The sequence below is a fragment of the Pseudopipra pipra genome, chromosome 15, assembly GCF_036250125.1.
Source record: "Pseudopipra pipra isolate bDixPip1 chromosome 15, bDixPip1.hap1, whole genome shotgun sequence".
NCBI lineage: Eukaryota > Metazoa > Chordata > Aves > Passeriformes > Pipridae > Pseudopipra > Pseudopipra pipra.
The window spans coordinates 7327758-7351944 of NC_087563.1; the positions used below are offsets into that span (position 1 = coordinate 7327758).

Genomic DNA, 24187 nt, shown 5'->3' on the forward strand with positions numbered 1-24187 from the left:
CTGGGTCCCACATTTCCAGAGACGAGTTAAAATTAGATTCCCACCTTCGGGAACCCTCTCCAGACAGTTAACACTGTATTCCACACAGCCTCGACCGGAGACAATAAAGACATTCTTGGCCTGACGAGTACACCCACAACTTACCTTCATGTGTCTGTTCACTTCAAATAGTTCCCGTAGACATTTGCTTCTTTCCAACAGGCTCCTGGTAGGATTCCAGCCCATGGCTGTGGGAAGAACTGTCCCACCCTGCTGGGCTTGGGGAACTCTCAGATAATATTTGGAGTGGCCAGGGGGAAAAATACATCCAAAGACACACACACACACACAGATGCTACTCCCCTTCCATGTTCTTTATATTCCCTTTTTCCAGTAAAATGAATTTTGATCATGTAGGATGCAGCAAGTGCTTTGAACTGGATGCCAGACCTTTCCTGCTCTGCGTCAGGACCAATCTCTGGAAGGATGTGGCTGCCTCCTGCAGAACGAGGCTGGTTGGTGGCTGTGGACTGAGAAGGGAGCTGGGGAAAACTCTAAAGTTCAACTCCTGGCACTGAGAAAATGTCCCAAAGCCACAGGTTTGTCATGGAGGGGCTCTTCAGCAGCACAGAAGAGCCAGGTTGGCTTTTAAATCATCCCCAGCAGCCGGGAGGGGCTGCAGGAGGGAAAGATTTGGAAAAACTTGGATCACAAACATTCACATTCATGAAGGCAACACGGGGAAGAAGAGAGAATAACAGGAATTGGTGAAAGGAGCACAGACCAAGAACAAAGGTGATAGTGGAATGAATTAACTTTCACCCCAACCTGTGAAGGAGTCAGAACAGGCAGGTGTGTCCTCTCAGGGCCTGTACCCAATAGCCCAGAACGCTGCAAACCTGGGAGAGACCAAGAAGCCACCCCAGGCTCTACAACCTTCTTTCATTTTCTGTTAAACTTTGAGCCCCCCAAATGTTAAACAACCCCCACCCTGCCTCCTCCCACATCCATTTACCTGTCTTAACATCTTCTGTTCCAGAGCACTGAGATACTCGGAAGATTTATTTCCCAGCTCCAACATAAACCAAACCTGCACACAAATCCCACACACATAAATCTCCCTTCATACATCCGCTTCCCCCAAAAGAAGTGATAATGCTCTTTTTGTGAGAGTTGTAATTTTTTTGAATGGTTCTGCTTCCAATTTATTTCAGTTAGAATTTTGTCTTTTCTAAATCTTGAACCATTCCACAGTATATCTTTATTGCAAAAAAGTCAACATGCATCTTAGAAATTCAGCTTGTAATCAATAAAACAAACATTACATATATGAATTTCAATGTATAAACAGTTAGAAATTCATCAATATCTCCTATTACCCTATTACACAAGGTCACAATCTGTAAAAACTATAGTACAAGGTTACTATACACCAAGAGGAGCTTTGTTCCTTTTCACATGATTTTGTTAAAGTGGTGCTTTCACAAGCAGGTGCCAGGTTGCAGATTTACCTTTTCAGCTCTGGAGATGGTTTTATTTTGCTCAGGTTAAGTCAGCAAGGAAAGGGATGGAATTCCTCCCACAGTGACTTGCTTTCCCCATCCTCAGTGTCTGTCCCCCAGCTCAGGCTGGCACAGGGAATCACACCTGCCTGGGGCACACAGGTACCCTGCAGGTTGTGTTTTGGCCAAGGTACACGTGAATTTCCCAATAAAGCATCACCATGAAATAAACTCAGCTGTACTGCCCTGCTGCCTATGGAATCCAAACCAAACCATTCCAAGAGAGTTCAGCATGCCCTGAAATATAGGGGGGTCCACACACTTTGGCAAAAGGCAGGCCAGTTTCACACAGCTTCCCTCCCTCTGCTCCAGCCCCCCAAGCCAGTCACAGCCCTGCTGCCCCCTGGGCACAGCCAGGCTCAGGAGCACTGCCTGCCCCACAGGCATCAGACACCTTTGGGATGGCACCAGGGACTTGGGCCAGCCTGCCAAGGGTACTGTGAAGGCAAAATTAACTGTATGAAGCATTCAAAGCCATTAAATAAAGCTCTGACCCTCACTCCCCTCCTCTCCCCCAGCACTTTTCCCTGGAAAAACAGATGTCACCCCAGTGTCACTTTAGAGCTAAAACCATATGAAAAGGAATCTATTCCGTGTGTGTCGAAGGCTACTGCAATTTGCTTACAGCTTAATTAATCCACTGTAATTTTCATTTTCCAAATACAAAAATACAACAATTCTTATTGAAATCTATACGCCGGTAGTTTTAGTACACAAAAAAAAGCAGAATATTTACAAAATTATACAGTTTAAGAAAAAGCTCTGTACAAAAAAATATATAAATCCTTTTGATCCCTCTCTCATTTTTTAAGTTGTCAGGACTCGGACATGTTTGCTGCAATGGATTTTTCAAGATACACACTGTGCCACAGACATTAAAATCCTTAGGGATGATGGGAGAAGAGCAAGACATTCCTCTAAGTATGTGGGGGGTGGGCTTCCCCTTGTTTCTTCATGCCTGGAATTTAGACTCAGTCCCAATTCTAGGAAAAGGTGAGTTTTGGAAAGAGACAGAATACTGGAGACATTCCCTTCAACTGACAGGAAACAGGACATTATACAGATTGATACCCCACCATGGCTCAAGGATAGAGAGTCAGCAGGGCTGTGACCCCAGAGGGTGCTCAGCACCTGCCCCTGGCCATGATCAGAGCCACAGGCAGGTAAAGGGTGTGGTGGATATTGTCCTTCCATCAGGAGTCCCTGGGGAATACAGTGGTGATCACTCAAGAGAGAAGAGCGCTGTGCACTGACATTGTGTTTATTTTGTGTAGAAATGTACATAAACTGCACTGAGGAGTGGCCAGGACCAGTGGACAGGCAGGGAAAGTGCTGCTGGGTGACCCAGCCGTGAGCCCTGGAGCCTGTACCAGGCACAGCACCCGGCTCAGGACCCTGACCTGGCTACCTGCATCACCAGCACATTCCTGGGGGGTTAAATGGTACAGCAATAAGGCAATTGAGAATGTAATGGAGTTCAGCTCAACATGTCTGAAAGAACTGCCCTTGGCCATGAGGGAATCCCCTTGGAGACCCAGCTCTGAACACCCTTGGCTCACTCGTCCCTGGTTTGGGGCTGGGCAAGACAGCCTGGTCCTGTGGGCTGAAACCCATCCTGCTCTGAACACTGCAGGGCTCTGCCTGGAACAGACAGCTGGAAACAGGAAGAGAGCTGCTCCTGGTTGGGGCCAGATTAGCTGCTTTTGAGGGAGTCTGGAACTCCTTCCATTCCTGCTCACAAATGCTGAAGTGCAGTAAACAAACAGTCTGACTTACACTGAGCCTTACACTGGAACTACGGAAGGAAATCAAGAGGGAGTGAAAATCCACTCCAGTGTGTCCCTGCTGATGTTTTCTGTGAAGCAGAATTTGGAGAAACAGAGTGAACTGGACCATGTTATAGCAATACCCTGTTAAATTGTTTCTTCCACCTCCTCTCACAAAAAGCAGAACAACACCGAGACTGTGTGGCTGTCAAACATACTGAAATAAATGATTTATGAACCTAGCTACAAATAATTCCTACTATGAGAGACTCCATAGGAAACAAAATGCTACCCTTTTTCAACGAGCAAATGAGGCCAGTTTTTCTTTCATAATATTTAATGAAAGTTTGTCTTTACCCTAACCCCATAATATTGCTAAATAAAACCTGTAATATCTTTTCAATTATAAACTAACAAACCAATCACATTATAAAAAACCCAAAACAAGGTAATACAGGTGACACAAAAAGAGGACAAGAAAATACTAATTTTCCCCCCCTCTCTCTTTTTACCCTTCTTAAATAGAAAAAAAATCACCATCTTGGTGAGCTTGATAATCCTGTAAGAAGTTCCTGGGCCTTTGGCTAGCTCAGTCTCACAGCTCTATGTCCCAAATGTTCTCATACCAAACTCTGCTCATGGTAAATCTTGTGGTTTGAAAAGAAAGTAAAGCTTTTTTTGGCTCATCAACTTCCTTAAATAAACGTTTAAAAGATGCAGCTTGAACTATATTCCTAAAATTATACATTTTCAACATCAAGTTTCATCTTCTCCAAGAACGAGATTCATCCTCATCTTCGTCATCATCGTCATCATCTTCGTGCAAAAATAAATCTGAGGTTTCAGTCTCCTGAAGGAAGAAAAAAAATGGACTTTAAAGCACAAATTCCACGCTGTGCCCTGGGACACACCACACCACACCACACTGCCTCAGCTGTACTTGTACCTGCTTGTGGTGTTACAGTGTGTCTCACAGACACACACAACTACACCCAATCACCTTTAGGGGAAGAATGGCAGCCTCAAATCAGGAGAGGGAAAGAGAGTAAAGCTTCAGAGGAAGCTGGAATAAACCATGTTCCATGCCCCTCCCAAAGAAGGTTCCTGTTAAGTGCCTCAACAGAAACACCTTTAAAAGCTTAATGTGTTCAGAATTACAAAGAATAACAGACATAATGTTTCCTAGAGTGGAGCAGTAACAGGAGTTAGTGCTTTGCAGCCTGCATACAGAACCTGAGGCATCATCATTGACAAATCAACATCCCATCCACAAAGTGTCTTTTGCTTTTCTTTTTTTGCCCCTTTTCCCCATTTTAAAATGTGGGAAATGCAGTTCAGTTCCTGGTCTACAAAAACATCTTTTACAAAATTTCTTCAGCACACAGAAAACTGTATCCTAAGAGCTCTGAGCTATTAGATTCCAGGAAGAATGGTCAGGTTATTAACAGATTTTCATACCTCTTCCTTGGACTCCTCTTCCTCGATTTCTGTGGATACAGAAGGTACCTTGGGTTTGTGCCATGAGATCTGGAGCCGTCGGTCCTTGAACCGGGATCCCTGGTTAGCAGCCTGAGTCATTTAAATGAACAGATTTTCAGAGAGAGGATCAAGAACTTTTTTAGTATCACCAACAAGTCAGACCCAGTGCATGAGGTGCAGAGGCACATTTGAAGATCTCAAATATATAAACCACAATCACCCACTTAAGTCTTCTGAGAGCAACTTCACTCACACCCAAATCTGCCAAATGCTGCTCCCGCCCAAGAGGATGAGCAGAGCTCTGAGGGGATGGGGACGCGGAGCCTTTACCAGCCAAAGCCCTGTGTCACTGTTCAGGTGGTACCTCTATTTCTGTGGCACTACCTGCAGCAGCACCAAACACTATCGAGCTCAAATTGGGGGATCAAAGCCTCCAAAATTTTACAATACAAAAGGTAGACATCAGCGGTTAAAAATTCTTATTTTAGGTCTGTGAAAAAAACTATATCCATGATTCTACTTACATTCTCAGCTTCTGAGCGAGACTTAAAAGTTAGAACAACACTTAATGGGGAATCCTCTTCTTGAAGGTCTTCAATATCTCCAAATTTCTGTGAGAGAAAAAATTATTAGGACCAGCAGTAATATTCTCCTCCAAACCCACGATCATCATGGGCTACACTTGCAGTACTCAAGTGTACTGAAATCTGATTTCTTGGACAGAAAAGCGAGAGCCAGCAGACTCTCAGCTCCATCACCCAGCAATACTGCAGCACTTGAATTTTTGGACAAAAGCTCAGATTTATTGCTATCCTACTAAGCACAGCTTAATTCTGCAGGAGGAAAGGAAACACACGTATTAATTTACAGCTCCCACTTACAGAGAAGTGCTGTAACAATTCATCTTTTTCCTCTTCAACAAAGCCTCCAACGGTGAGTGCTTTGGGCCGGTGATCCACCACCATGTGGTTCAACATGCCCCGTCCTCTGCCCCCACGGCCCCGGCCCCGGCCCCTTCCTTGGGCTGGCACTGTCTTTCCTCGACCAACAGGCAAGATTCCTAATCGGGCAGCCTGGGGAGAGAACACAGCCACCCCCACTGTGAGGGGATCCGAGACACTGACACCTCAGGAATTCATTCCCAGCACCAGTGCACACCAGCTCACCTCCACCTGTAACTGGTTGAGCTTCTTCCGCAGCTCAGTCGTGTCCTCTCCAGAGGACAGCCTCTTGTGGAAATCCAGCTCTGCATCCAACAGTTCCTTCTGTGCCTGGGAGGAAAAGGGACAGGAAGAGAAAACAGGACGGAAGGGCAGAACTGTAAAATAGAATGTTTATTCTACTTCAACATGTTGATGTGAATGGTCCAGACAGATCAGGACACGACAGCCACACTTTTCTCTCAATTCAGTCTGTTTTAACTGTGTCTGTGTTGTCCCTACCATTTTTTGAAGGACCCAGAATCCTCTGCTTTAGAACTGGAACAAGTGTGAATGAGCTACAAGCAAAACTAGGTCATGGAGTTCCTTAAACCATGGCTTGCTCATCCATAGTTATCACTAACATTAAAACACTGCTTGCAAGTGTTTTGATCTAATGTTGCTGCATTTTTAAGAAATATTATTGGAAATAGTTACAAAAGATAAGCAGGCAAGTATGTTGCACAAGAAATACCTCTGTCTTGGACTTCAATTTGGATGGTGTGGAGGTTGTAGTAGATGAAGTTTTTAATTCATCCTTTAACTGAGATATTTTTCCTGTTAGTTCTTTTAAGGTCTTCATAATTTCTGCTCTCTCTTCTGGTTTCATGGCCTTGTTTTTCTCCAGCTTGGATATCAACATCTATGCAATAATAAAAGTGCAGGAACATAAAATTCCAGGCTAAACAGCCCTGAACAGACAGATATCTACAAAATCAGAACGTATTTACTAGAGACATTCCAGGCTTACCTTCTGGCATTCTATCTGTTTTTCTAACATCTCCTGCTTCTTTTTCCTCATGTCTTGTTGGAGTTTCATTGCCTCCTATATGAGGAGAAAATTCTTTCTATCAGTAAAAAGCAGTCTAGCATTCTATGTACTCATACAGATAATATTGTCCTCTTCAAGCTACGGAAATGAAGTACACAACAAAAACTACTGTCTTCAAAAAGCACAACTATGAAGTATAGCTGATCCAATAAAAAGCTGCTAATTTCCCACTGTAAAGTACTTTACTTTTCACCCCCTTCAGACACCTCTTAAGAAACATACCCTATGCTGTCATTCAAGTGTCTCCTACCTGCAGAGATGGAAATCAGAGAAATGCCTCCAGAAAACCCCACACAGCCCAGTGTGTTGAGTAAGACACCCCAAAAGGACTCTCTGCCCATGATCAGCCCCAATGTGTGTTTGCACGACAGTCTCATAATGATGACAAAGCCCACACCCGTGCAGAAAGCTGTACAGCAGTACTGAGGTTTCAGGTGCCCATAAAACCTTGTATTTAAAGCACTTTGCTCACTACACTGTCAGTCAGCCATCAATAGTCAAGTACCTGTTTTTTTTTAAGGGCTTCTTGCACATCGTGAGGTTTAGACCCTGCACCAGACTTCAGGGATGTCTTTAAATTTGGAGAACTGTAAACCATTTTTGAGTGGCTTGTAGAAGTAGGAAATATCTGAAATAGTAAAAACAAACACACTAAAATATGGAATAGCTGAAGTGACTGATATACCATCAGGAAACTTCAGAGGGACATATATGAGCACAAATGTCCACATTTGTACAATGAGGTAGAAAGACCAAAGCAATTAAAACACATAGATCAAGACATAAATCTAGTTAAAAGGATTTCTGCAAAAGATACTGTCTTTCCTTCTCCATGCCAGACTCCCTCTGCATCCCGATTCCCACTAGGACACCACTGAAGGTGATGATTTCCATCCACCTTAGTTTCAGCTTCACAGTCACAGCCTACCATCACACTTTCTAATCAATGAAGCAGCAAAAGCCACTTCATGCTTCCTTTCTCAAAAGGACTTCTCTATGGCCCAGAACACATGCTGCACTTCGGTATTGAATTAAACTGTATCAGCTTGAACTCTGGGCACAAGTAGTCTCTAAGCTTCTAGCACTGCTGTTAAAGCACAGCATAAGCTCAAAAATCACTGAAAGCCAACAGATTCGCCAACAAAAAGCTGATCTCACAGGCTGTCAGATTTGTTTACTATGAAGCACTGCCAAAAATATTTTATGCTATTTAAAATACTGATACTTTGTTCCTAAAGTCATTGTCCCTATTTCATATAAACAGCTGATGAAATGAGGAAGAAGTGACTGACTGTGGCTGAGTGGAACATTAAGTGAAAAGGAACAGAACCAAGTGGGAACAATTCACAAGTCCTTCCCAGCTGACAGGCCAAAGCTGTATCTGAGGGCATGACCAGGGCTGGTTTTCAAACGTACCTGAGACTCTTCCACCCCAGCCCCAGGCTGGCTTAGCTCAGGTTGGCTCCCACCCGCTGCTCCAAGGCGCCGTTTCACCGGGACTTTGTTAAGGACATAGGCACCAGATGCCAGGGGTTTGTTCATCACCTGTGTATCCACAGATATTGAAACGTGAAGATTAGATAATTTGCTTTCCTGCAGCAGCAGTCACTCTGGAAAGCTGCTGACCTCCCTGACAGCACGTACCTTGGACAGGCTGCTGTGCACGGTCACGGCAGGCGGCGTGGCCAAAGCCTGCTGCTGGAGGTGCAGCTGGTGATGGAGGGCCTGGGGGGGGGTTGGCTGCTGCTGCTGCTGCAATGTGGGCTGCTGCTCACTCTCCCTGTGCCACAGCACCCGGATAAAACGATTGCTCAGCACCGCCTCCGTGCTGGAAATCGCCTTCCTCGCCTCGTCGTTACTCAAGTACTGAATGAGAGCAGCTTCAGGGTCATTCTGGAAAGCAACCTAAAGCAAAAGTTCATAAATGCATCATTTGTCAAGGAAGGAAACATCTCAACTGGCAACAAACCCATCTACAAATAATCTGCAATGATGAGTGGGACACCCGGTGTATTAACAGCTCAAAACATGGGTAGGACGCTCTATGTAATTAAAGCCAAGTACATTCTGGCAAACATTACATGTCCTTGCAGCAAAGCCTATATACAGTAAAATAAATAAATAAAGACTCCTCCACCAACAGCATCACATTTAGAGCAGTGTGCAGTGCCACTGGGATATGGCTGAAGGGACCCTGGTACTGACCCAAAGGCTCTTTATTCCAGCCTCCCAAAAGGCAAGTGCTGCCTGAGGGTGCACAATCTCAGCACACCCTCAAAGCAGCAGTACCTCAGAGTCTTGAATAAGACTCTTTTTCTAAAAATTAGTATCACAGAAATAAAAATGTATCTTGGACTTTCTTGTGCAATGATTCAGATAGCATGTTTGAAATGCATTATTTCCTTATGGAGGTGCAGAAAGCACCACAGTATCTTTTGGGCTAAGACATAAAATTATCAACTCAAGAAATATAGAGGCTTCCAAGGTATGTGTCTTTTATTTAGACCTGTAACTGAGGACTTAAGAGGCCACTGTTTATTCTAGAAAAATAAAATGGAAATTAAATGCTGTTTTAACCATGTAACCTTTTTTTAGTACTTTTCCCCTTCTTACAGGGCAAGGGACACCATTGAGCTGGAACCAGTTCTAGGATGCCAAGTGGTAACAAACTGATGCAGATAAAGACTCTCCTGTAGCATCTTTGTCAAAATCCTGACTGAGAAATACTGTAACACTACCATACAAGACAAACTGTCTCTTTAAAAAGTTACATACAAGTTCCTCAAACACCTGAGTCAGTTTAGACACTGTTAAACTGGTCAGTTTTTCAAATGTAGTAAGGCCTCATGAAGGCAGAAGCCAACACACTTTTACAGAATTAAGATAATAATACACAGTAGACCAAGAAAAGGTTTCCTTGAACTTGATTACCTCCTCTCCCAGTTAGTCACCATTAAGATTTCTCAAGGAAAACATGCAACTATTCCAGCAGGCTTTGGGGAAAATAAAATAACCATATACAGACATAAAACTGAACTTTGGCTTTTACCTGAATGTTTACAATAGTTCCAAATTTGCTGAAGTGTTCGTTGAGCTGTGTAATATTGTTCAATTCTGGTGGAATTTTTCGAACTTCTAATTTTGTATTTGTGTACTGATTCTTTTTCAAAAACCCTGGCTTGTTCTGGTTGTTATTTGCTTGCCTAGAGAAGAGGAGAACAGGAGCAGTTTAGATGGGCACACATGTCCCCAGGTAAGGCAGCAAATGTTAATATACATTTTTCCCCTGAAAAGTACACCCCCTACACACTAACAAAGAAGAGCTCTCCCCACCACCCAATATTTAGTCACCATATTCTGTGGACACAGATTTTCTGACCCAACTAGCCCCAACTGCAGAGACTGGGGAACAGCAATGTTCACAGCACTGACAGCAATCAAGTGCATTCCAATTAATTCCAGCTAATTCTTACTTTCCCAGCCAGGGTTTCTTCAGTGGTGGACATTCCATGTTACTTGGAGATCTTTTCCTGCTGTCTGGTTCCAGGACAACTCTAGTGACATTGCTGCTGTTATTTGTAATGGGAATGGGAGGTTCAGTCTGGATGATAATATTGGCAGCTGGAGGGAAGGAAAAAGGCCTGTGTTATTCCACTACACATGGAAAAGCTTTGCCTTACACAGCAAAACAGGACTGAGGTTAAAAACATAAACATTAGGAAGACTTTACCAAATTGGTCAGTTTTGTTTCTGAAGTTATTCCCACATTAATCCCTAGCCTAACTAAACATCCTGAGGGAAACACACACAGTCCAGCCAGGAGGGATAAGGTTTTGACCTTTAAGGTTAATATTAGCTTGAACGAAGCTATAACTTCACCTTTCAGGTACTGAAAACTCAGATTCTGCAGGAAAAGGAGAGAGAGGGGGAGAAAAAAACCCAACCCAACCAAATCCCAACAAAACAGAAAAGGAGGCAAAGAGCCAAGGCTGGGTTCCCAGGTTCCCAGGCTTCAGTTTAGAGCTCTGCAATAGGCAGGGGCTGAATAAACAACCAAGTTCCCCTGTATGAACCCTTGACAGGGTAAAAGCAATGAAGAACCCATGTCTTCCACTAGTATCCCCTTGCCAGCCCTCCAGCCAGGTTTCAGCAACAAACTGTTAATTAAATACAACTATTACGCTCTCCAAGACATTAGATTTAAAGTCTGAAGCAACTTCTACCAACACAAAGTTTGCTAGGAATTTATTTATAACCTTTGCAAGAGTATGCCCTTGCTATTAGTCTCCTGCCTGTGCCAAATATTCAACTCCTAAAAAGAAGTCTGAGTTATACAGCAATTTCTATGACTTTATATAAGCCAGAGCTCTGCTGGTTACACTGGTGAGAACAGGCTGGGCATTTCCAGGCCTGGCTTTGATCTCACTTTGGAGGATGATTTGAGAGTAAACCTTTTCCACCTGTGACAAAGACAATAAAACAAGTGGTGTGAAGCTCCACCACCAACCCCTCACCCCCGTCTTACCCCTGGGATGGGCTCTCAGAGAGCCTGAGGGGCAGCAATAAAGCCCCAACCCTGCCTCTGTGACAGCCATTAAGATACAAATGGCAACAGTGATTTCTGCAATAATATTTAACTATATTCTTTACAGGATGAGTCACTGGAAGGAAATACTGAAAAAAAAAAATCTTTCTTATCTACTGAATAAGAAACACTGAAGTGTAACAGCAAACATTAAAATTTAGCATCTTTGCTTTTAAGGATCAGGGAAGGAAAAATAGGAGGGAGAAAGAAAGTTTTGCTACCAGAACTAAACTTTCTTTAAAGAACCTTGACTTGTTCTCTTCCCTAAAAGATATTTTCTACACGTCACCACTAAGAGACTACATCTACATCCATCCAGGTAGGGGTTAGGAATTGTTTAAGTGCAGACTGGGATTCCCATGGGCTGGGAGAATTGGAATGCTACCTGAAATGTTCATTCAGAGAGAACACCTGGCTGACAGAGTCAGACCATCAAGCACCAAAACATGCCATGATAGTTCCCCTCTTCACTACAGCAACAGCCCAGGCAAGGACTGTGGATCATCACCTCTGTGCCCTTGGCTAATCAAAAGCAGTCTGCAGACTGTGCTGCCAAAGCCATCTTTAGGCACCATTTTTCTTTCTAGGAGTTCCCAGCACGTGGAAAGTGCCTTCACAGGCTAAGGAGGAATAAAAACCCACCCAACCAACAAAACCCTTGTAACATTCCCAAGCGAGTGGTTATTTTTAACCAAAAAGGCTGCTTTGACTTTAATGTGGTCATATTAACACCTTCAAAAAAAAAAGGTAGAAATGTCCAAAAATTGCTCTGAAACACTAGAGCAGTCAGAAAAAGGACTGCCTTCAGCCTGAAAACAGGGAAAATTGTTCACGGTCTTGGACAAAAATAGCAACAGCAATGACCAGAAACCCTTCCTACCTCGAGGATTTGTATCCATCTCCCCAGATGTTAGGCCAATTAGATTTGGACGCTGCATTTGTGCTCTCGTAAAGAACTGCCGATACTGAGATCTACCAGCACTGGTAATACTAGGAGCTTCGGGGTTATAGCCATCTGGCTCATATGTATCTACAAAAAAAGGAGAGAAACGACAGGATTTTTCAAATGAGTTTAAGACTCAGGGTTAATTTTCCTTTAAGGAAATGCATGGATGTCCAAGAGTCAGAAGCTGTTTCGGATGAAGAGAAAAGAGAGGTGGTACAGCCAACGTGTGCAGCCATTTCAAACCCTCACCTGGACCCAGCCTTCTCTTTTGGTTTTTAATCTGGTACTGTTTGTCCAAGTACAGGTCACAATACTGAGTATTGCTGATCCACTGACTGGAAAGGCCCAAGGTAACTGTGTGACAAGCTGCACAATGTCTGGCACTGTTTCAAAGGGAGCAACACAAGGTTTTGTTTGGGCATTTATACTGCAGGGCCTAAGATGCAAAGAGATTTTCAGTCTTTGCTGTCCAAGGGTCTAGTTTGCTTCAGAAAAAGATTTTGGGGGAAGAACATACTTAAATAATTCCAATCAAAGAAAGCTGAGAAGTGAGGTAATGGGACCAATACTTACCTACTGGATTCTCTTACTTTATGTAAGAGTGAGACCAGCTGCCTATCCCAGGTAAGGTAGGAATGATCATTTTCATTAGAAGGGTTCGCCATGAGAACACAAGATGACAGAACTGACTGCTATTGTTCCTCCAGCCCAAGGTCCAAATCAAGGACGATGCAATTTTCCAAAAAAAAAGAAAAGCTGTACAAGAACTAGAATGAATGAAGTCTATGAAGAGCCTCCACAGAAACACAGTACATCCTGGAACAGAATGAATGCCTGCACAAGGGGACCTGACAGATGTGAACTCCCCTAAATTTCAGCTCCTTATTCCACAGCAGCAAAGACAACTCTACAATTTAAAACAGATGCCCCAGAATATCTACACTGATGTTTTACGGTTTCAGGCTCTGCCAAGAACTTTCACTAACCCTGAAGGAGCTGAACCACAAGTTCCTCCTCCCTGATTTGGCATGTGGTTGACTGCAAGAGGGCAGCCAGCAGTTATTACCACAGCAGTCCAAGAACAGGACATGAGAATCTCCACAGTGGTTCTGGAGAACACAACTACTGTGATGCCCTGTGACCTACAACAGGCAGAATCAGCCACCAGAAGTTCTGGAGCTGAAAGGATCAGATGGTGACACCTAAACACCTGACAGCACTTGGGGATAACTGAACAGATTATCAAACAAGAAATCTGAGTGACTGAAGTTCTGAAAAGCATGGAAGTCACAAAGATGATGACACGGATCATGAACTGAACTAAAGCCTTCCTTTGAATAAAATTCAGAATATTTATTGTAAAAACCCCAGATGAGAATATTATAAAACACTGACATTTAATTACCTTATTTTGCTCATATAGGATAGGGAAATGCCATTAATCCTTTCATTATTAAAGAAATAAGCTTTATTGTGTTTAAACTGAGCAATCTAGGACTCTCCAGGCATTTTGCTATTTTCCCTTGTAAAACCCCACTTTTTAAAACTTTGAGCTCTGTTAAGGAAGATGGATATGTCCAGTGAAAGCCATCCACTTGAAGTCAGAAAACTAGAACTAAGCTGAATCTGGAAAAATGATAGAAAGTAAGTACTTATGTATATGAAGACTGTACAGACTATTGTGATACACAGCTCTCATCTGCAGTAGTCCAAACTGGAAAGGAATAAAACCTAAGTTAAACAGCAATTACAGATTTCCAGATCCATCTTTTGCCTTCTAATATCCTACTGAACAGCTTGAGGATGAAAGGATCCCTTTCTTATGCAACAATCTGATTGCTGTGAGCACATGAAACCCAAAGGAAGCTCCCCACAGTGCTCTTCCCTCAGACTGTGACAGAACACTGTTGCCATTCCACACTGGAATGGATGATGGCCTGACCCAGGGAGACCCATCAGACTTCTTTTTAGATTTGTACATACTGGAGGAAGACAGATGATAACTTCTAATCGCACATCAGAGGAATTTTACAATTTTTACGTCGAACAGATTTAAACCAAGAGACATTTGCTTACGTTCTGACACTGTATAGAGCAGGTTCTGGGGCAGAGGAGGAGGCAGCCTTGCTCCCACAGGTGCCAGGCTGGGCACTGCACTTGTCCCCGGCTGGTCACGGTTATTTATCAAGCTGGACTGTGTTAAAGGTGGTCCTACAACAACACCACAGAACAGATCACACCATCACACACTGACAGCTCACAGACAAAACGTGCAAACAATTCAATGCCATTTGTTTATGCTTTGCTTTGAGCAAGGTCAAGGTTGTAAATATGTTCAATCCCACTACAGCAACACTGAACTGAGAAGCTTGTTCAGGTAAGTTACTCTGCTTCCAACACCTTTTCCCGTTCCCAGAAAAGACAATGCTCTAAGGGAAAAAAGTGTCTTTTCTTCCCCAGAGGTTTGTTAGTGCAAGAGCTGCATTAACTACAGCAGCTCCTCCCTCAGCTTTGCCATGGAGAGCCAAAGCTTGCTCAGAGCAAGAGATCAGATCAGCATCATTTAGGCTGCAGTTCTGAAACAAGACCTGCAGGGCAAGAGGCATTCCCAGAAAGGAATTTCTCTAACTGGTTGTGCTTTGGTTACCTCATGTACCACACAGACATTCTTACTGATTGTATGTCCAAAAAGGACCCCAAGTGACGTTATACAGCCCATCCTGAGCACTGTCAGTTCTCTCACTGCAAGTCAGCTGACCCACTAAAGGGCTCATGCAAAGGTTAGGGTTAATCCTGTATCAAATTATTTCTCATCCCAAAGCTGCTGCTATTGGACACAACCACCACAGCATGTATTGAGTTCCTGGAATAGAGAGCACTGAACCAGAACAACCATGTCCTTAATAATGCTACTTCTTCATAGAATTCATAAGATGCAGTAAGATAACAAAAAAGGCTGAACATCTCAGATCACTGCCGAGCTAAGACAGATCTTAGATGCACCAATGATGTGTTACTTTATAATAGCAGATAATGTAGCACCAACACTGGAGCTTTATTAGAACCTTTAGGAGATCGAATCTCAACATTTTTTGCACTTGAGGAAAACGAAAACCTAGAAAGTGTCAGTGACCAATCCAACCACCACCAGCTTGAGATGAGCTGAAAGATCCCCCCTGCTCCACTCCCATGCCCTATTTAATTCAGTTTGGAGTGTGAGGCACATCGTGGTTCACCAGCCGAATTTTCGGGACTCCTTCGGCACTATTTCAAACAGCAAAGAAACCGCAACCGGTTCCTACAGTGGTGCCAGACACAGGCAGCTGTGACTCACGTGGGACGGGCAGCACGACGGGCGGCGGGGGCTGCGGGTGGGCCGGGGGCACCGGCAGCCTCAGGCCGCGCACGGGCCCCGGCAGCGGCGGCAGGAGCATCCCCGGGGGCGGCGGGAGCCCCGGCGGTGGCGGCGGAAACGGGATCATGCTCGGCAAGGAAACTTCGTCTACGACTAAAGGATCATTTCCGTGGTCAAACTGGCAGAGATCGCCAAGGACACAATACCCTCGCTCTGCAAAACAGGACATTTTGTATCTTGTCAGGAAAAAAAAAAAACAAACTCAGGAGTTCGCAGTGATTTGTAGCATTTCAGATTTTGTTGGAATTTCTTAATAAGGAAAGCATGCCGTCACTGATACATTACATTATCAGATAAGGTTTCAAAATAATTCAAATTAGAACAATCCTTCATAAAAGCATACAAGCTTCCAAGTATCCATCATAAAGGCTAGTCAGAAGTACTTGTTTATATTAAACACGCACACACACTGCAATCTGCAGCAGCAGTGCCAGTGGTTGAGGTATTTGTCTAGCACATACAGAACTGTGAACAAACTCCATATGTTCTTATGCAGCAACTGTCAGAGCATAAGCAAATTGCTTCAGTACGACTAGTTATGTCCTCAGTTCGACACAGGTCATCTCTGCACCTCTTACATACAAGGTACATGTCACACACCACTGCACTGTGACTTGCTGCCCACATTTAGTGAATACCCCAAAAACAAGTCACACAAACATTGAAACCAGGCATGAAATGGAAAACTAAGGAACAGTTACCATCATAATCTTGGCATCTTCTTTTAGGAGGAGGGTTTCTGCCAAATGAACTGGGATTGCTGTGATTGTTGAAGTAATTTGACCAGCTCTCTGTGGTGTTTTCAAGGTGGTGTGCAGGCGCAACTACAGTAACAGCACTGGGAATAGCTTGTGCAGAGGAATACTGTTCAGAGGATTTACTGGAAGATGCGGACACCGGATTATATGAGCCTTCAACATCATTTTTTTCACTCTTGTATTTTGATCTCTCTCTCTCTCGGTGCTCTGTTGAAAAAAAAAAATAGTTAGGTAAAGTCTTCATGCTTTGTTCTGTACATCAGAGCCACGAGGAAGTGCTAATACACAACATTTCCTGAAATATTGAGTGTTCTGCATGTTAAATTGTTCTTGAAGGAGCTCACTCTTACCAATGCAGTAAGAACTAAACATAATGTGAACAGGGGGTTAATTTCAGAAATCTCAACGTTTTCTTTGCTAAATGCACATTCATTCCTCTACTCCTTATTCCATTCTGGATTACAGCTCTCTTTTAAAGGAGAAAGAGGAGGGCAAAAGCCTTTCAAACAACAAACATACCTCTGCCCTTAACTAACGTGGTCTCAAGGTGCGTTGAAATCTGCTGTAATCTGTGGCACTTACTTTTCCAACAGACCTGAACTAGCCCTAAAAGAACAATGATCACATGGTAACCACTGCAAAGAAACCTTCTCTAAAAACATACAGTAACAAAGTGAAAGAGAGGGAAACACTGCTTTGCAAAAAGCTCGATCTCTACAAGGAGAAAAACAAAAAACCAAAAATCAACAGCTTTGTCAGAACACACAGCTCAAAAATACAATCTACTGATATCCACGGGTATACACCTGTGGATAAATTAAGAGGTTAGCAAAGAAGAAAACAACCCCTTTAATTGTTCTACTCCAAAGAACAGCATCTTAATTAACAATTTCAAGAACACAAAGTTCCCAAATTTTGCTCCAACTTCCCAAGGGCACCTCCTGGCTGCTAAACCATAGAGTCCATAGGAATCACACCCAGCACTGCCATGGGATGTTCTCCTGCAGCAGCACCCTGGATACTCACCACTCCTGCTGCCATCCCGGTCTTTGCTCCGGCCCCTGCTGCGGCTGCGACTCCGACTTAACCCTCGGCTTTTGCTCCGGCTTTTACTCCTGCCCCGGCGCCAGCCAGACTTCTCCCTGTACAGGTCACTCCTGTCATAGTACCTGTCGTAGTCCCTCCATTTCCCATCATCCCGCTTTTTCTCTCTGGTCCTAGAAAAGACAGATGTAGATGATGTTTGTGAAAGGAGGAACCAAATTAAAAAAGAAGCTCACGAGAAGGTAAGGTGCTGCTTGTCCTTCCGATCCATCTGAGCAGTGAGACATTCCAGTCAGAATTTCCCAAGTTACAGAGAAGTACAGAACGTCACAGCTGAATCACTGGTCTGTAGCAAGCAGCAAGGGCAGGACTAGGAACTGGCCAGGTGAGACAGTTACAATGCTCAGACCCCGACAGGCTTAAAAGTGATGTTCACTGTGTGAACAACAGCCCCCAGCCCCTACAGACCTCCCAATAATGCTCTTCATTTATATAACAAGGGAAACAATGGAACTGATGACATTCCTAGGAATTGTCATTTGAAGAATACTATCATTTTTTCGGAAGAGGCCAACTTTTCATGAAGGGTTCTCACACACATGATCAGCATACAGACAATATATCACAGATAGAGAAAAGGAGGGACAAAAATCACTATTTTTCATAAAAATCACTACCTACAAGGTAAAAACCACGTAAAGATTGACAACAAATACAGAAGAATATCTTAATATTGTGGCTCAAAGCTAACCTTTGCTCACTGGAATCTCCACGGTTCCTCTGGGGACTGGAATACTTCTTCTTCCTGCTCTCCCGCTCTTCTTCAACTGACTCTTGAAAATTCTGTTTAACACACAACTACCAAACGAGGACAAGTATCACTTTTTTTAATGAAGAACATGACATCAAAATGTATTTCAAGTTATAGACAGCATCCCATATAAAACAATATTCAAGTACTACTTGCCCACAATACTGAAGCACTACAAGTAATCAAGAACTAGAGGGGTTTTTTGTCTCAAAACTTCCAAGTTTTTCTGCAGAGATGCTCTCAAATAAAACCACTTCGATGTTTTGTTTCTAAACAGGATTCAGGAAAGACAAGATCTCTCTCCACTCTACTGCCTTATTTAGCATAAGCAATTCTATAAGTTGGGTATTTCCTGAACCTTAGAACATGACTCAGAAGTCACCTTTCCAGGTAGGAAAGTCACTAGTTGACATTTGGAATAACTGTTTTAAGGCAAAAATCTGCTCACATGGTGGAACTGGTCACATTTCTTGTTGGCCTCCACCAAAGCAGGTTCACAAGTCTGTCAGCTGTACCAACACTGCAAACCACTGACCCACACTGCACTTCTGCTGCCATTTCACACTGCTTACAAGTTACTGTCAATTTTGGTGACAAAAGTTGACATGCAATAATGTAAAAGATTTTTTTTCCCAAGTAAAACAAAAAGGAAGGCTTCCTACATGCTTGCATAACAGGATTACTGGGGAGAACTGGTAGAAATATTCAAGACTTGGCTTGACAGGGCTTTGGACAGCCTGACCTGCAGCCCTGCTCCCAGCACAAGGTGCATCACACCTGGGTCCCCTGCAGCCCTGACTCTGCTGTAATTCTAAGTGTAGTTTATTTTATGGCCTTCATTTGCAGGACTCACACCATACACTGAGCTATATGACAGATCTTGATGATCTGCTGATGGCCTTGCTGATGTCAAAATAACTAATTAATGTCCTGATCCTGTAAAGTTGTCCCATAAAGCTGTCCTAGATATCTTCTTCTGCTTATTGCCACTCCCCAAACCTCCCCCTCTGTCCCCACCAGAGCACTGGTTAAATCAACTGAAGGTAGCTCTAAAGGACTTTCTATAAGCTATGACATTACTTTGAGAACTGATGAGAAAGCTCTTCCAGTGAAAGTCTTGTACAGTGGCAAATTATGAACTTCCATAAGCAAAATTCTGTGTCACAACCTCAGATAAAACAGGACATCAGAAAAGAGAGCAAAAAAGTAAAAACCAACTTTAATTTAAATCATCTGATGAATGATGCTCTGGTAAATAAGGACTTGTGTTTGTTTGGATTGACCTGGGTTTGGCTGACTGACAGATTTCTGCAGTTAATTGTCACCTTCTTTTAAAAACTTAATTGCTTTCAAATTTGTCAACAGAACTTAAAATCATGGCAAAAGAGAGAACTGTTGGCAAACAAACTCTATCTCACTTTCTAAAGTAATTATTCCATTACAGAGGCTGATATGTTTCACTGGTTTTAAGCATCACAGAAAATATACTAAATAATTTACATTCCTCACAGAATATAAAAAATTGGAAATGTTTTGGACTGTTTTTGCTGCTTTCCCCTCTCAAACCCTTCCAAATAATTATTATCTGGTATTGTTAGGGCCACGTGAATAGGATTTCTGAGTGCCACTACTCTCAATCAAAGGCAGGCTTTGGAAAAGTATTTAAAATGTTCTTGTCCAAATTGTCACCTTCCATTGCTCTTCAGACACACACAGGTCACAGAGATCATTAGTCACAACAGAGTGCATTTTTCTTTCATGTTTGGCCTCACAAATGTATGAGAGCTAATTTGAAAATTAAAGGCAGGCAGAGCAAATACGTTACCTCCTCCTTGACTTCTTCTTTCTCCTGCCCTGCAGGCTTCGCCTCTGCCTTCGTGGGCTCAGCAGAAGGAAGGTAACTCTTGGTGTACAAACTTTCAAAAAGTTTATCTACAAACCCTGAAGTTTCTGAGGATACAGAACACAAGAAAATACTGTTATATGTGGATTTAAGGGCATAGTTACATATGCCAGAGAAGACCCTGAAAACAGTCAGCCAGGTAGGCTGCTCAGAGCAACAGCACCTCAGATTAATGAGCCTTAGCCCCATTGAAGGAGCTGGAATTACATTTGTGGGACTTGAGGCTGTTCATTTAGAGAAAGCAATTCATCAGGTATATGAAAGACAACAAGAGAAACTTCTGTTCTAAAGGGTGAGCATGATCAGAGTTTGTGATCAAGGAACAAGTCCACAGCTACTCTCAGCAACCTCTTTAGGGCAATTTTTACGAGAGTAAATAATTCACAGCAGCAGTTCAACATCATGAAAAATGCACAATAACTTCCCCAGTGAGTGTTAGAATTTCAGGTGTTTAAAACCTTGAGTATGAACCAAATTGCCATGCAAAGCTCCCCAGGAGCCTGAAGGATTAACAAGGACTAGGTTTTCAAAGGTGACCAAGCACCTGTCAGAGAAGCTTCTGGCAGCACGACTAACACTTTAAACTAAATTGCTTTCATTTCAGAGCACTTCCTCCCACCCACTGTGAAAAGTCCAAGTTACACAACTTCACCTGAGGATTATTATTTTTTAATCCCAAGATCTTTTTTCCATCACATTCTGTAAGAAGTATTCATGGATGCCAAGAAGCATTTTGAAGGCAACAGTGGTGCATCACCCTCTGTCCTCCCCCCAGAGAAGCAAAGCCCCTGGAGAGCGCTGTACCTTTCTGCAGGAAGACATCCAGCTGGTCAGCACAGAAAGCTTTCAGCTCCTTCTCGGGCTTGTCTTTCTTGACTAATGCCACGACATAGTTGGCCAAGGCTGAGGGGTCTGCATCACATCTGGGGAGAGGGAGAACCACGCTTGGCTGCTGCGGGACACCGACCTCGCGGGGACAGTCACTGCTCAAGGACCCCCCCGAGCTCCTGCAACACCCCCGGGGTGCTGGGCTCACACCCAGCACCAGCACAGCTGCCCTGGGACCACGGGGCCAGCAAAGGGCTTTATGAAACCACAGTCCAATATTTTAGTTGCCTTGTGACCCCTCAGCCACATGTGACAACAGTCCCGCTCCTCTGCTCTTCCTGAGCTTTGCTGAGGGACAACCACCTCTCTTTTGGACAATCAGACCCACTGCTGAGGCCCCTCTCAGCCCAGCAACCACAGCTCGAAGGGCTCTATGGATATGGCAGAGCACAAACCAGGGAAGGTACTGTACAAGGACTGGGAAGGGTTAACTGGGTTTTAACATTAAAATATTGTTATGAAGCAGTTCAGAAAATGTCAGAGGCACATTTTCAATACACACACAGGTAAGTTCTGCACAGCTTCAGTGGTTGTGCCTGACATGCTAGGGTTTCCTCCCCATGGATACTCTCATGCCAAATTTTACAGTAACCCTGTAAAACACCCAAAGGGGAACAGTTACTGAACAAGTTCTCTCCCCACACTCCCTCCCCCTTGTCTGGCTCCACAAAGGCCAAAGACACCAACTTTGCGCAGTGTAATCTTTATATGGGATATTGCTTTAGATTCCACCATTCAGCCACTAGAAACACACTCCAGGTATAAAACAGAACAACAGTGTGACATGATGAAGTGACAGCTCCTCATTTTGCCTCTCAGAGGATGCAGATGTCAGCTATCAGCTGAGGGCAGGAACCTAAACACTCATGATTTAAAGACTTATTTTTTCAAATTAAGATTCAAAAGGGGATTGTGTATTTTCTGAGAATATTAACTATGGAAATAGAAGGAAAAAGTATAAAGTATATGGACCTCAAAATAATTTAAAGTAAGGAAAAAAGCTAGAAAACAAGCAAAGGGCAAAAGCCACACAAAGGGCAACTGGTGAGAGAAATAAAAATCCTCAATGAGCAGCAATGAAGCAGCTCTACTCTCAGCCTGCAACAACATCCAGCCTCCGCTGAAAGCCAGGATAAATGGAGCAATTAACAACAAAGAAACCACAAATTGACAGATTTTACACATACACAGAAATAACCTGTATGTGATGCATTCACAGTGTGTGATGTACTGGGGCCCTCACACACTGATTATAAACCTTCCATTTCAAATAAAGGAGATGATCCATCACTTCACAACTATTCCCTTTCCTTTCTCTGCACATTAGTCTCTCTCAGGCGTTACCATCCCATTATGCAGTGCAGGAGCACACAAGATGTGTGCACTCCAGGTGAGCCAGGCTATATTGTCACTCTGTTGTCACTACACTCCCTGACTGTCCCTTTAGAGTCCCTGACTGCCAGGGCCCACTGGCCCAATCCCTTGATTCTCTGCCACAAAAGTCTCCAGTTCACATCCCCACAGTGCAGCTCCAGTGCCCAAGGAATGCTGGAGGCTGACTGGAGCTGGCAGGGACACTGCAAGAGCAGGAGTCATGCTCCAGTCTAGAGACTTTCAGCAGAGTTTGACCAAAGACACCTGTGATCTTAACAAGGGGAAAGGAAAATTGGGAAGAACTTCCAAAGGCCTGATACTTAATGACAGCAACTGAGCAGTCCTAAGGCCCATTTACAACACTTCACACAGATCTCAGTTGGACTTTGTGGGAACCTTAAGGCTGCCAGGCACTGACAAGCAGCTTCTCCCAGGAGACTCCTGCTGTAGGTGAGACCCACCAACCCCTCCTGTGCCTGCACCACCAGCACCAGGTGTGTTTAGGCACTGAAGAACTCAGGACCAGCACCTGGGGCTGTTTAGGCACTGCAGGGCTCGGGACCGGCACAAACCCACCACCACGTTACAGCCAAGATGCATTGTCAGAAACCATAAAAAGCAGCATGAAACAATGTGGATCCATGCTGACTCCAAACAAGTCCCACTTCCACTGTAAGCAGCAGAATGTAAATGCAGAGTTTCCACAGGTTTAACACTATTCCTGGTTTTGTCAGCTCCTGCAAGCCCTGGGCTCTGCTCCGAGGTCACACAGCTGGGACTGAGCGACCACAGTGCAGCCAGGGAGGTAGGTGGAGCAGGGGACACAAGCAGCCCACAGCCAAGGCACACAGAACCACTGAGGCTGGAGAAGAGCTCCAAGATCATCACATCCAACCTGGGACCGATCCCCAACTTGTCATCCAGCCCATAGCACTGAGTGCCACGTCCAGTCGTTCCCTGAACACCTCTAGGGACGGTGACTCCACCACCTCCCTGGGCAGGCCTTTCCAATGCCTGACAACACTTTCTATGAACAAATTCTTCCTGATATCCAACCTGAATCTCCCCTGGCACAGCTTGAGGCCATTTCCTCTTGTCCTGTCCCTTGTTCCCTGGGAGCAGAGCCCGACCACCACCCCCGGCTCCACTCTCCTATCAGTTGTAGAGAGTGAGGACGTCCACCCTGAGCCTCCTTTTCTCCAGGCTGAGCCCCCCCAGCTCTCTCAGCCGCTCCTGCTGCTCCAGACCCTTTCCCAGCCCCGCTGTCCGTTGCGGGACAAAAGGCCCCCAGCTCGTCCCCGAGCCGGGGCTGTCCCGGGCTGTCCCGCACTCCGGGCGCGCCGGGCCCGGGCCGGGGACAGGCGGGGTAGGGCCGCAGCGCCTCGGCCGGACCCGGCCCGCGGGAAGGGCTGCCCGCGCGGCCCGCCCCGCTCGCCTTGCCGCACTCACATGGGCTCCAGCAGCTTGGCCAGCCAGGACTTGAGCGCGTCCACGCTCTCGATGATCATGGTGGCCCCGCGTCCGCCCGCTCACAGCGACACCGCCGCCATGGCCGCAGCCTGCCCGGCACCGCCCGCAGCGCAGCCTGCTGGGCACGGCCGGGGCGGGGCCACGCCGTCACCGCCAATCAGGCACCGCCGCCCCGC

General features: G+C 44.5%; 1 protein-coding gene across 4 annotated transcripts; it reads right to left on the bottom strand.

Annotated features, from left to right (window-relative positions):
* Window positions 1–1152: 1152 nt before the first annotated feature.
* RBM27 (RNA binding motif protein 27) lies at window positions 1153–24128 on the bottom strand. 4 transcript variants are annotated; one of them, XM_064671647.1, is made up of 22 exons: window positions 23991–24128; window positions 21084–21202; window positions 20202–20326; window positions 18317–18423; window positions 17548–17738; window positions 17041–17127; window positions 16465–16728; window positions 15683–15916; window positions 14425–14559; window positions 12283–12432; window positions 10291–10438; window positions 9867–10020; window positions 8462–8722; window positions 8234–8362; window positions 7323–7445; window positions 6737–6811; window positions 6461–6628; window positions 5953–6057; window positions 5668–5859; window positions 5311–5397; window positions 4766–4876; window positions 1153–4157 (listed from the first exon to the last, which is right to left on the bottom strand). In XM_064671647.1, the coding sequence occupies exons 1-22, from the start codon at window positions 24047–24049 to the stop codon at window positions 4071–4073; spliced, it is 3111 nt and encodes a 1036-aa protein (XP_064527717.1). In that variant the 5' UTR covers window positions 24050–24128; the 3' UTR covers window positions 1153–4070. The 4 variants fall into 4 exon arrangements, with proteins under 4 accessions (XP_064527717.1, XP_064527718.1, XP_064527719.1 ...); XM_064671648.1 differs by lacking the exon at window positions 17041–17127; XM_064671649.1 differs by lacking the exon at window positions 14425–14559.
* Window positions 24129–24187: the final 59 nt, after the last annotated feature.